This window comes from Hemiscyllium ocellatum, chromosome 1 (assembly GCF_020745735.1).
Source record: "Hemiscyllium ocellatum isolate sHemOce1 chromosome 1, sHemOce1.pat.X.cur, whole genome shotgun sequence".
Taxonomy (NCBI): Eukaryota; Metazoa; Chordata; class Chondrichthyes; order Orectolobiformes; family Hemiscylliidae; genus Hemiscyllium; species Hemiscyllium ocellatum.
The window spans coordinates 39214642-39229011 of NC_083401.1; the positions used below are offsets into that span (position 1 = coordinate 39214642).

A 14370-nucleotide genomic window follows, 5' to 3' on the forward strand; every position below is an offset into this window, starting at 1 on the left:
GGAGCAATGTTCTGATTATCAAATTTCATTGATCCTGGCAACCTCAATGCATTGGTGGATAAAAGAAAAATACCATGGATGTTGGAAATCTACAATAAAAACAAAAAATGCGAGATGTTCAGCAACTGTGGAGAGAAATAAGAGTTCCTTCGGAAGCGACAAAAACCAGAAAATGGGTTTTATATTTGAACAAAAAAGAAAAACAAAAAAGGTAGCGTAGAACCAAAAAAGGATAGGTTAGAAGGTGGGAAAGATTAAATAACAGATACCATGAATCAAGCGGCAAAAGTAGTAGTAAACATAGTTCGAAGCCCATAAACTGAAATGCTGCATCCAGAAGTGCCTAATCAGAAAATAAGGCGTTCGTCCTGGCACAGTGAATGTCACCGAATTCATCTCCTCTGGAGATCTTTCCTCTATAGTTTCCCATGATTCCCAATCCAACAGAACCGGATTCTATTATCAGCCCCAAAGTGATAAACAGAATTGCCATGCCAGATCCATTATCTTAGCCTGTTCTTGTCTCACTGAACTTATTTCTTCCAATCTTGACCTATTTTTTCATTCAATCTCTTCTCACTGGCAATCATTATTCTTCAGAGTACACCCTAGGCAGACTTCAGAGCACTACTAAATAAGCATTGCTTGTACTGTCCAAGGCACAGTCACTTAACTGAGATTTAAAAGTAAAGCATTATTTATGCTCTGAGATGGCTGTGAAAGATTTTGCAGCATTAGCAGATGGTGGCATGGTGATAATGTCACTCAGCAAATAATACAGCAATTCAGGATAATATTCTGGGGACATGGATTCAAGTACAAAAAAACCCCAGAAATTGCTGGAAAAATTTAGTTCCGAAGGAGGATCACTGGAACAGACATTAACTCGGACTTCTCTCCACAGATGTTGCCAGACCTGAGTATTTCCAGCAATTTCAATTTCAGCATTCACAGGATTCAAATAAAAGCTGGTGGAATTAAAATTTAATTAATAATTCTGGATAGAAATAATGAGAATTATTTAAGGGTCTGGGGGAGGTGACGCTCTCATGGCATTATTGCTAGACTATTAATCGAGGTAAGGACACTGTTTAAATTCTTACCTTCGAAGCCCATAACTTCCTGTCGAGGAGTAACAGGAGACAGAGCGGAGATGATATGGAGACCAGGAGTGTGCTGGGAAGGTATATATTTTGGGCAGCGGCTAAACCAAAGATAATACACGTGTAGTATGTCCCTACCATCCACCCCTACCCCAAACCAGAAGAAAAATACTCTAAGGTTTTTTATTTTCTCTTTCTTTCCTTTCATATATTTAAGTGCACACTTTGGTTTTAGTTAGTTGAAAGAAAGCTAAGGCTTACAATGGCAGACCCATGGCATGTGCCTCTTGCTTGATGTGGGAGCTCAGGAATGTGTCTGACATGCCTGACTCTTACACTTGCAAGAAGTGCAGCCGGCTGCAGCTCTTGTTTGATCGCATGACAGTTCTGGAGCTGTGGATGGACTCACTGTTGAGTGTCCGCGATGCTGAGGTGGTTGTGGATAGCACGTTTAGTGAACTGGTCACACTGCAGATTAGAATTGCTGTGGGAGACAGTGAATGTGACCAAAAGGCAGAAAAAGAGTAGGAAGGCAGTGCAGGTGCCCCCTGCAGTCACCTCCCTCCAAAACAGGTATTCTGTTTGGATACTTTTTGGGGAGATAACTCACCAGGGGAGGGCAGCAGCTGTCAAGAGCATGGCACTGTGGCAGGCACTGCTGCTCAGAAGGGCAGGGAAAAAAAAGGGAATTATTTTTAAGAGGAGTAGACAGGCAGTTCTGTGGACAAAAATAGGACTCCCGGATGGTATGCTGCCTCCCAGGTGCTCGGGTCAGAGATGTCACAGATCGGCTGCAGAGATTTCTGAAAGGGGAGGGTGAACAGCCAGTTGTTTTGGTGCATACAGGCACCAACTACATAAGTAAGAAACGAGATGAGGTCCTGAAAGCAGAATTCAGGGAGCTCAAAGAGATGTTAAAAAGGAGGACCTCAAAAGGTAGCGATCTCAGGATTACTACCAGTGCCACATGCTGGCCAGTGTAGAAATGAAAACTAGGCAGATGAACACGTGGCCTGAGGGATGGCGGAGAAGGGAGGGGGTTCAGATTTGTTGGACATTGGGACAAGTTGTGGGGAAGGTGGGATTATTACAAATTGGACAGTCTACTTCTGAACTACACTGGAACTAATGACCTTGGGGGAAGTTTTTGTTACTGCTGTTGGGGAGATTTTAAACTAATGTGGCAGGGGGCTGGGAACCAGAAGAAAAAAAAAGTAGACAGCGAGGTGGCAACTGGAGACTCTAATAATCATGGAGATAGCATTAATAAGGAGGAGAGTAGGCAGAGAGCAGGTGAACGCAAAAGAAATGGTGCCCTGAAGTGCATATACTTTAATACTAGGAGTATAGTGGATAAGGCAGATGAACTTAGGGCACAGATTGGTGCCTGGGAGTATGACTTTATTGCGATCACAGACTTGATTGATGGAAGGGCATGATTGGCAATAAATGTTCTAGGATATAGACGCTTCAGACAGGACAAGGAGGGAAGTAAAAGGGGAGCAGAAGGGTCAGAGGTGATCTCATGGCTGTGCTAAAGGAGGACACTATGGAAGTCATGGGTAGTGAGGCATTGTGGATGGAGCTGAAAAATAAGAAGGGTGCAGTTACATTGCTGGGGCTGTATTACAGGCCTCCCAACAGTGAGCGTGAGGTAGAAGAACAAATAGGTAAACAGATTATGGAATGATGTAGAGGCAACAGGGTGGTGGTGATGGGAGATTTCAATTTTCCCAACAATGACTGGGATACACTTAGTGTCAGAGGTCAGGATGGGGCAGAATTTGTAAGAAGCATCCAGGAGAGTTTTCTAGAGCAGTATGTCAATACCGACGAGGGAAGGGACCATGCTGGACCTGGTGTTGGGGAGTGAGCCAGGCCGGGTGATGAAGTTGCGGTGGGGGATTTCTTTGGGAATAGTGACCACAATTCTGTAAGTTTTAGAATACTCATAGACAAAGATGAGTGTAGTCCTAAGGAAAAAGTACTAAACTGTGCCAAGACCAATTATATCAAAATTATGCAGGAGCTGGAAAATGTGGATTGCACACAGCTACTTGAAGGAAAGTCATCATTTGATATGGGGAGGCTTTCAAAGATAGGTTAAAGATAGGACATGCCTATTCTGCACTGTTGAAAGCAAAGGATAGGCAAGGCAAGATGCATGAACTGTGGATGACAGGAAAAATCATACGACTAGCCAAGAGGAAAAAGGGAGTATACATAAGGTCCAGACACTAAGAACAGAAAGGGCCCTGGAGGAATATCGGAAGAGTAGGACCAGTCTTAAACTAGGAATCAAGTGGGCTAAAAGCAGTCATGAAATAGCTTTAGCGAGCAGAATGAAGGAGAATCCCAAAGCCTTTTATTCTTATAAGAAGCAAAAGGATAACCAGAGAAAGGGTTGGTGCACTAAAGGATAATGAAGGAAGGTTGTGTGTCGAATCTGAGAGAATGAGTGAGATTCTCAATGATTACTTTGCAGTGTTCACTGAGGAGTGGGACATGATGAATGTTGAGATGGAGATAGAAGTTTGATTACTCGGGATCACGTTGACGCAAGGAAGATGCGTTGGATAGGCTAGAGGTCATCAAGGTGGGCAAATCCCCAGGACCGGGTAGAATCTATTCCAGGTTGCTGAGGGAGGCGAGAAAGGAAAGAGTTGGGACCCTGACGGATATCTTTGTAGCATCGTTAAACAGATGTGGTGCCGGAGGACTAGAGGGCTGCGTATATTGCTCCCCTGTACAAGAAGGGTAATAGGGATATTCCAGGTAACTACAGACCAGTGAGCCTGACGTCAGTGGTGGAAAAGTTGCTGGAGAAAGGTATGAGGGATAAAATCTATTTATATTTGGAGAAGAATGGGGTTATCAGTGATCGGCAACATGGTTTTATGTGGGGTAGATCGTGCCTAACCAACTTTATAGAGCTCTTCGAGGAAGTGACCAAGTTGATAGACGAAGGGCTATAGATGTCATATACATTGACTTTAGTAAAGCATTTGATAAGGTTCCCCATGGTAAACTAATACAGAATGTGAAGTCACATGGTGTGCAGGGTGTTCTAGCTGGGCGGATGTGGACACTTTGGAGAGCATACAGAGAAGGTTTACGAGGATGTTGCCTGGTATGGAAGGTGCTAGCTACGAAGAGGTTGAGTAGGTTAGGATTGTTTTCATTCGAAAAAAGGAGATTAAGGGGGGACCTGATTGAGATCTACAAAATCATGAAGAGTATAGACACGGTAGATAGAGATAAGCTTTTTCCAAGGGTGAAGGATTCAATAACAAGAGGTTACGCTTTCAAGGAGAGAGGTGAGAAGTTTAAGGGGGAAATCACGCGGCAAGTACTTTACACAGAGGGTGGTAGGTGTCTGGAATGCGTTGCCAGCAGAGGTGGTAGAGGCAGGCATAGTAGATTGATTTAAGAGGAGTCTGGACAGATGCATGAGTAGGTGGGGAGCAAAGGGATACAAATGCTTAGGAATTGGGCAAAAGGTTTAGACAGTGGATTTGCATCGGCTCAGGCTTGGAGGGCCGAAGGACTTGTTCCTGGGCTGTAAATTTTCTTTGTTTTTTTTGTTTAACTCAGCTAATGTTCTGCGGACTCTGGTTCAAATCCTGCCATGGCAGATGGTGGAAACTAAATTCACTACAAAACAAATCTGGAATTAAGAATCTGCTGATGACGATGAAATTATTGTCAATAGTCAAAATAACCCATCTAGCCTAATGTCTTTCAGGGAAGGAAATCTTCCATTCTCACCTTGTCTAACCTCCATGTGACTCCAAACCCACAGCAATGCAGTGGACTCTCAACTGACCTCTGGAATAACCTAGCAAACTGTGACGTTGCTTAGACATTTCAAAGGAATGAAACCAGAGGGATCACTTGGCATTGACCAAGGCACCCGAAAAGACAATGGCAGAAACAACAGTGCTTTAACCCTGCAAAGGCCTCCTTACTCACATCTGACGGCTAGTGCCAAAATTCGGAGAATTCTCTCAGACTAGTGAAGCAATAGTCATACTCACAGAATCATACCTTACAGATTTTATACTAGACACCATCACTATCCCTAGATAGGTTATGTCCCACCATCAGGACAGACCCAGCAGAGGTGGCAGTACAATAGTATACAGTTGTGAGGGAGTTACCCTAGGAATTCTCAACACTGACTCTATACTGCACGAAGTCTCATGTTTAGCCTGAAACCATGGGAAGGAAACCTCCTGATTACCATGTACCATCATCCCTCAGCTGATGAATCGGTACTTAACAACACTTGAAGGAAGCATTGAGGGTAGCAAGACCTCAAAAATGTACTTTATGTGGGGGATTTCAATAGTGCAGCAGAACTACTAATCAAGCTGGCTGGGCCCTGAAGGACATAACTACAGACTGGGTCTGCTGCAGGTTGTGAGGGAATCAACAAGAGGGAAAAACATACTTGACCTCATACCAATCTACCAGCTGCTAATGCATCTGCCCATGACAGCTGCGCAAAAAAAGTGTCCTTGTGGAGACAAAGTCCCACGTTCACATTGAGAATAACCTCCTATGTGCTGTGTAGCACAATCGCTGTGCTAAATAGGACAGACTTCAAACAAATCTAGAAACTGAAGATTTGGGTATCCCTGAGGCACAGTGGGCCATCAACAGCAGAATTGCACTTCTGCACAATCTGGAAGCTCATGGTCTGGCATTTCCCCATTCAATCACCACCATCAAATCAGGGATCAACCCTGGTTTAATGCAGAGTGCAGGAAAGGGTACCTGGATCAGCAATAGGCATACCTGAAAATGAGGAGTGAACCTAGTGAATCAAGCAAACAGGGCTACTTGTAAGAAAAAGTAAGAGACAAAGCTCAGCGAAACCACAACCAACAGATCAGATCTAAGCTCTGTCACATCTGGTCATAAATGGTGGCGAACAATCAAACAGTTCTCTGCAGGCGGCAGCTCCACAAACATCCCCATTCTCAATGATTAGAATGCAAAGGATAGGGCTGAAGTACTCTCAGCAATATTCAGCCAGAAGTGCTGAATGGATGATCCATCTCAGCCTTCAGTTGTTCCTGGCACTACAGATGCCATTGAGTCTTACAGCACAGAAACAGACCCCTTGGTCCAACTCCATGTGAACCAGTTTCCTGAACTGAACTAGTGCCATTTGTCTGCATTTGGACCATATACCTCTTAACCTTTCCTAACTATGTATCTAACCAAATGACTTTTAAATATTGTAATTGTATGGGCCCTGGCATTAGTACTGAAAAGACAAAAATAGAAATAGCTGGTCAAGCTCTGTCGGTCTGGCAGCATCTGTGGAGAGAAATCAGAGTTAATGTTTCAGGTCAAATAACCTTTCCTCAGAACTGATAGTGCTGAAAACTTGTACTCCAGAACTTGCAGCTCCCCTGTTCAAGCTGTTGCAGTACAGGTTCAACACTGGCATCTACCCAACAACTTGTAAAATTGCCCAGCTATGTCCTATACATAAAAAGCAGGACAAATCCAACCCAGCCAATTATTGTCCCTTTACTCTACTCTCAATCAGTAAAGTGACGGAAAGTATCAACAATGGCCCGTAACACCTGCTCAGTAATGCCTAGTTTGGGTTCTGCCAGGGCCACTCGGGTCCTAACCTCGTTAGTCTTGGTTCAAACTTGGAGGAAGGAGCTAAATTCCAAAAAATGAGGTGAAGACTGCATTCCACTGAGTGTGGCAAATTGCCTGTTAGGTGGAATCATACCTATCTCATATGAAGATTGCCATGTTTGCTGGTCAGTCAGCTCAGATCATCTCCGCAGGAGCTCCTCAAGTTAGTTTCCTAGGCCCACCCATCTTTAGCTGCTTCAATGACCTTCCCTACATCAGGTCAGAAGTGGAGATGTTTTCCACTGATTGCACAATGTTCAGCACTATTTGCAACTCCTCAGATACTGAAGTAGCCAATGTTCAAATGCAATAAGATCTGCACAACATTCAGGTTTCAGGTTTACAAGTGGCAGGTAACATTCACATGACAAAAATACAAGGCTATGACCATCCACAGTAAGAGAAACTAACTACTACTCCTTGACATTCAGTGATGTTACCACTTCCCACATCAACATCCGGGGTTTACCAGAGGCCAGAAACTCAACACAAACAGTGACTGCAAGTACAGCTCAGAGGCTGGGAATATTGCAGCAAGAAACTCACCTCCTGACTCCTCAAAGCCTGTTCATCATCTCAAGGCACAGGCCATGGGTGTGATAGATAATCCCCACTTGCCTGGATGGGTGCAGCATCAATACTCATGAAGCTTGATAACATCCCAGGACAAAGCAGCCTAATTGACTGACAGCGCACACACTCCGTAGCAGCAGTGAAACCATCTACAAGATACATTACAGAGATTCAAAGATCCTCAACAGCACCTTCCAAACCCATGACCATTTCCCTGTTGAAAGATCAAGGACTTCAAATACATGGGAACACCACCATCTTCAAATTCCCCTCCAAGCCACTCACTACCCTGATTTGGAAATATATTGCTTTTTCTTCACTGTCACTGCATAGTTCCCTCCCTAACACCAATGGTATCAATCTACTGCAGGTGGACTGCAGCAGTTCAAGGAGGCAGCGCACTAGCATCTTCTCCAGGGCAAATGGGGCAGGAAAGAAATGCTGGCCAGCCAAAAACACCCACATACCACAAGTGAGTTAAAATAAAAATCATTGTTGCAAAAACTATTTAGTTCACCAGAAACTGACGATATCTGCCTTTAAAGAGGCATTCGTTCGTTTTTTTTCTTGAAAACAGATGTCGTAAACCTGGTACAAAGGTGCCTGCTCCATGGAAAGGAGGGTCAATGTTTTGCGTTTTTTTTAAACTTACACAAAATTGCATGAGTGGGTGGAGTCAGGCTCACATACCCAGGGATTTACTTTTGTTTCCTGTTGTTGAAGTTGGGGCTTTGGAATTGAACATGCTAGATACACCTCAATCTGTACGGCTGCAAAGGCTTGAGTTCTCTCTCTGCTGCTAGATCAGTCAATGTTCCTTCATCTGGACTGGAGTAGACAGCAAGTGAGGGAAATCTGTTTTCTCAATTTGCCTTTGTCAAAAGGCGTGTTATGGAGTGCTACTATACTGGAACAGTTGATGTAACAATAGTTACTATCACACAACTACTTCACAGTTGCTGGGTCAAAATCTTTGAACACCCTCCTTAACATTGGAAGGACTACACCAGACGAATGCAGCAGCTCACACCAGTCTCTCAACATCAATTAGGGATGAACAATAATTGGAAGTCAAGCTAGTAAAACTGGAGTACGTGAGCAACAATAAAACACTGGACAGGCTGGGACAGTTTTCACTGGAGTAGTGAAGGTTGAGAGGGAACCTAATAGAGACGTACAAGATGATGAAGGGCATTGTTAAGGAGAATAGAAGGCATTTTTTTGCCCAGTAGTAGAAGAGTTAACAACAAGGGGACATTGTTTAAAAAATATTATCTTTAAACCAAAGGTTATGAGCCATGAGCATGAAAACGGAATTAGTGCAGTCAGATCTTAATTGTCTGGAATAGGTGTGATGGAGTGACAGACATCCTGTTTAGATTGGATTAAATTAGATTCTCTACAGTGTGCAAACAGGCCCTTCGGCCTAACAATTCCACACCACCCCTCCGAAGAGAAACCCACCCAAACCCATTCCCCTACCCTATATTTACCCCTAACAGGGTGGGCAATTTAACATGGCCAATTCACCTGACCTGCACATCTTTGGATCGTGGGAGGAAACAGGTGCACCCAGAAGAAACCCACACAGACAGGCAGGAATCAAACCCAGGACCCTGGTGCTGTGAGGCAGCAGTGCTAACCACTGAGCCGCTGTTCTGCAAGTTTCTAAGATAAAGCAAAGTGCTTGATCAACTGCCCTTAAACCACTTTTAGTAATCATTTCTCCAGCAACAGAAATGGTACAAAATCTTGCCAAAAGGTCCTTTCAAACCACTTTCTACCAGTAAGAACTAAAGACAGTAGATGCAATCATCAGCTGTAAATCCTCTCCAAGTTACACAGAATTGAGTTGCACTTGGAATGACTGTGCTATTACTTTGCTGTCATTCAAACTCCCTGCCTTATTGGATGTACCTCCATCCTATGGTTAATGTAGTGTTCAAAAAGGAAATACATCCACCTTAAAGAGGAATGGTGAATGGACAATAAATGCTGACATTGCTGACACTGTTCCCATCTCAAGAACAAAAAAAAAAATCATGCATGCTTTTATATTTAAAAGCTTTATAAACACTTCATCTTACCCAAGCTATGATTGACTGGTGACAAGGTACTTGGTGACATTTCTGCAGGAGACCCTAAAAGTGAAGGAAATAAACAGTTCTTTTAAAAACTACATCAACTCAGTTATCTTATTATTCATTGTAGATTGTATTTTATTAATGTTGAGCTCAATTCCCCTGGTCATTTGCCTTTATTCTTAAACTTTAAAAAACTTAATTTAATAAATCACTATTTATAGACATATATTGAAGTTCATTCACTTTCAGTTGTACAACTCCTCCCATCCATTTTGAATTTAGTTTAAAAAAAAATCAGTATTATTTTATGTTACAGAAAACTAATCTCATTTTCAGAAGCAGGTTACTGAAACAGTCAAATTTTTTAAAATTTCCCTTTTAAATTAAAAAAAAAGCAAAACACCATAAACTCGATCTTAAGTGCAAAACACAGCTCAACAGTCTAAAATCTTTGCTGAACAAACCAAAAAACAACGGTTGACTCTAAATTAACTAATATATCATTAAACCTGCAAGAGAAAGAAAACTCACCTGTATCCATACTTTGGTTCATTTGCTGATCACTCGTCTCCCCATCTTCACTGATGTAGCCAGGTGGTGGCGTTTCTATTAAAGTGAGATAGACATCATCCTAGCCATAAAGCCAAGTTTTTGCTCAAGTGATCAATGCCATAATGATCAACTCTTATTACTTTTGTTTGTACATCTGATATTTACATTTTCAATCTGTTTTACATATGAACTGGATTAAAACAGAAGAGATTTTTAAAAAGTGAAGGAACTAGTACTAAATTTTCATGGATCAGAATGAGTGCCTGCATATGGTGTAATTGCATTAAATCCTGGTTTTCAAAGAAAATTAGATAAGCAACTGAAGGAAAAAAAGATTGCAGTGCTAAGAGGAAAGGGTTGTTCAGCAGAACTAGCAAGTTGCTGTTGCAGAGAGAATGGACCTGATGGATCAAATAATTTCTTTTTACGTTGTTACCATTTTACAAGTTTGGAATATTATTTTAGATGACATAAGCCAATTGCATGTAAGGAATACAAGGTAAGCTTGTTGTTGAAAGTCAGAACTGCCTCCAATGTCTCAACACTAATGCCCAAATTGTCCTATTTTCTCACAGCAACAGAAACCATTCCTTCTGTACAAAATCTAATTTGCATTTCTTCCCATTTACCATTCCTTGACACATCATCTCCACATTTTAATATGGAAATCTGTAAGCTCCTCACCACCTCCTTTCTATTATTTAATTGTATTATTTATTTAAAATCAATGTATAGCCATCTAAATACTTCAATATTTTACTTGTGGTTTTTTAACCACATTTATCTCGTAAAATTTTGAATGGCAAGATCTAAAATCACACCAACTTGCTCTTATGACTAATACACTGCATATAAATATCCATGTAATTATTTAAAAACAAATGATCAATGACTAAAATTCTGATGCAACACATTTGAAGATCGTATGAGGAAAGGCTGAGGCACTTGGGGCTGTTCTCATTGGAGAAAAGAAGGTTTAGGGGAGATTTGATAGAGGTGTACAAGATGATTAGGGGTTTAGATAGGGTTGACAGTGAGAACCTTTTTCCGTGTATGGAGTCAGCTGTTACTAGGGGACACAGCTTTAAATTAAGGGGAGGTTGGTATAGGACAGATGTTAGGGGTAGATTCTTTACTCAGCGGGTTGAGTGTTCATGGAATGCCCTGCCAGTATCAGTGGTGGACTCTCCCTCTTTAGGGTCATTCAAGCGGGCATTGGATAAGCATATGGAGGTTATTGGGCTAGTGTAGGTTAGGTAGGCTTCGGTCGGCGCAACATCGAGGGCCGAAGGGCCTGTACTGCGCTGTATTTTTCTATGTTCTATGCTACATGCCTTTTGTCACATTTTATATTGAAGTAGAAAGGCTAAAAATAAAATAATCAATTATATTGCCGTTACAGATGTTGTTCTAAAAATACCTGGGATATAGTTGGTCTGCGGCTCTATTCCAGCTGGAAAATTAGTGTTTTCAGGAATGGAATGTGTATAGTCATCAAGTGGGGGCAACTCTGCTGGAATTTCTGTATGTCGTGGCACCAATACAGGAGGCAAAACTGAAATGAAAAGATAGATCATTAATTTCTCTAACGTCAACTTTCCCCCCAGTCTTGCACCTGCCATAGTTCAGAATATTATAGTGTGAAAATAATATAAATGCACCAGATATTCTAATTAAGAAACAGACCCCTAGAAACTGTTCACCAAACGTTCTTGTAACTCAGCACTAACAGGGCATACCACCTTTGTGAAAATCCAAAGAGTTGGCCTTAGAAATGTTCAATGATTCCCACTCAACGTCCACTGAAGTCTTTAAAGAATTTCATATTTGAAGTGTAAAAGCTTAATTAAACCAAGTCGATGTTGCACCCAATCTTCCAAAACTGACAATACTGATCCTTTCTCTTCACCAGCAGAGTAAAGCAAAAAAAAGACAACTCAATTAATATTCTTCATTCAAATACCTAAAATAAATACCTCAAATTACGTGGGTCGTTTCTCCTGATGCTTTCTTTCTCAGCAACAAAAAATCTCCTCAGCAGAAAGAATCTGAAGGAATAGTATTATGAAGCAAAGTGGAAGATTTAAGTCTAAACAGTACTCTGATGTGAAACACATCTAACTTGGCAGAGACTATACACAGACTTATCACCTACCTGCTTCAACCAACGTTGCAGGAGAAGCTGCAACAGGGCAAGCATATGTCAAGTCTCCAATTGGACAAAGTGAGCACTGGAAGCAATTCACATGACTGCACAAGGGTGCTGAGGGGAAATGGCTGACAGCATCAAGTTCCTGGGAGTGATGAACACCAATAATCTGTCCTGGTCCATCCACATTGTTGTGCTTTCTTGACCAATGCGTCAATGTCCCTCCTTCCCCAGGAGGAAAAGAAAATTTGACATGTCCACAAGAACTTTACCAATTTTTATAGATGCATGACAGAAAGCTTCTTTTCTGGATTTACCAATGTGGTATGGCAACTGCTCTTTCCAAGACCAAAAGAAACTAAAGAGTAGTGAACACAACCCAATCCAGCATGCAAACCAGTCTTTCATTTATATTTCCCATTGTCTGAGGAAAGCAGCCAACAGTGAGCAGACTGATTCCTGGAATGTCAAGATTGACATGAGGAAAACTGGATCGACTGGGCTTGTATTCGCTGGAATTTAGAAAAATGTGGTGTGCAGGAGGATCTCAGAAACATATCAAATCCTGATGGGACTGGACAGTCTAAATACAGGAAGAATGTTCCTGAGGTTGGGGCAAGTCCAGAACTTGGAATGAGGGTAAGCCATTCAGGAATGAGATGAGGAAGAATTTCTTCACTCTAGAGTTGTGAACCTTGGAATTCTCTCCCACGGGAGGCTGTTGGGGCCAGTTCATTAGATATATTCAAGAGGGAGCTGGATGTGGCCCTTGCAACTAAATGGATCAAGGAGTATGGAGACAGGGTGGGAATGGGGAGATTACATAGGTAAAAACAATGACTGCAGATGCTGGAAACCAGATTCTGGATTAGTGGTGCTGGAAGAGCACAGCAGTTCAGGCAGTATCTGAGGAACAGTAAAATCGACGTTTTAGGCAAAAGCCCTTCATCAGGAATATAGGCAGAGAACCTGAAGGGTGGAGAGATAAGTGAGAGGAGGATGGGGTGGGGAGAAAGTAGCATAGAGTACAATAGATGAATGGGGGAGGGGATGAAGGTGATAGATCGGGGGGGTGGGTGGAAGAAAGAGGGTGGAGTGGATAGGTGGAAGACCGTTCCCTCCGTGGCTACCTGGTCAGGTCCACACCCCCCTACAACCCACCCTCCCATCCTGGCACCTTCCCCTGCCACCGGAGGAATTGCAAATCTTGCACCAACATCTACTCCCTCACCTCCATCCAAGGCCCTAAAGAAGCCTTCTACATTCAAAGTTTTACCTGCACATCCACCAATATCATTTATTGTATCTGTTGCTCCCGATGCGGTCTCCTCTACACTGGGGAGACTAGATGCCTCCTAGCATAGCGCTTTAGGGAACATCTCTGGGACACTCGCACAATCAACCACACCGCCCTGTGGCCCAACATTTCAACTCCCCCTTCCACTCTGCCGGGGACATGGAGGTCCTGGGCCTCCTTCACGCTGCTCCCTCACCATCAGACGCCTGGAGGAAGAACGCCTCATCTTCCACCACGGAACACTTCAACTCATGGACATCAACGTGGACTTCAACAGTTTCCTCATTTACCTTTCCCCCACCTCACCCCAGTGCCAAGATTCCAGCTCAGCACTGCCCCCCGACTTATCCTACCTGCCTATCTTCTTTTCCACCTATCCACTACCCCCCCCCACCCCGACTTATCACCGTTGTCCCCTCCCCCACTCACCTACTGCATTTTATGCTACTTTCTCCCCACCCCCACCCTCCTCTCACTTATCTCTCCACCCTTTCGGCATTCTGCCTGCATTCCTGATGAAGGTCTTTTGCCCAAAACGTTGATTTTACTGCTCCTCGGATGCTGCCTGAACTGCTGTGCTCTTCCAACACCACTAATCCAGATACTGAGATTACATGATCAGCCATGATCATATTAAATAGCAATGCAGGCTTCAAGGACCAAATGGCCTACTCCTGCACTTATTTTCTGTGTTTCTATATAACACCTCCCACCCCATTATACTCTCTTCCACCCTTTTCCATCAGGCAGAAAATAAAAAAAAGTTTGCATACACGTACAAACAGATTCAATAACAGCTTCTTTCCTGCTGTTATCAGACTTCTGAACTAACCTCAAAAATGTTAATTCTGATCTCACACTCTATGGCTGTAGCACTGCACTCCGATACCCTGATGAACTTTGTATGGTACGACCTGCCTGTATAGCTCACAAAACAACAGATTTTCT

At 42.7% G+C, this 14370-nt stretch overlaps 1 protein-coding gene across 2 annotated transcripts in view; it reads right to left on the bottom strand.

Annotated features, from left to right (window-relative positions):
* smad2 (SMAD family member 2) overlaps positions 1–14370 on the bottom strand; it is a 128570-nt gene that overhangs the window by 52872 nt on the left and 61328 nt on the right. For both annotated transcript variants that reach the window (XM_060847630.1, XM_060847557.1), the window contains 3 exons: positions 11397–11531; positions 9956–10030; positions 9428–9481 (listed from right to left, as the gene is read on the bottom strand). In XM_060847630.1, coding sequence (XP_060703613.1) covers positions 9428–9481; positions 9956–10030; positions 11397–11531 — 264 coding nt within the window. The remainder of the gene's footprint in view (positions 1–9427; positions 9482–9955; positions 10031–11396; positions 11532–14370) is intronic.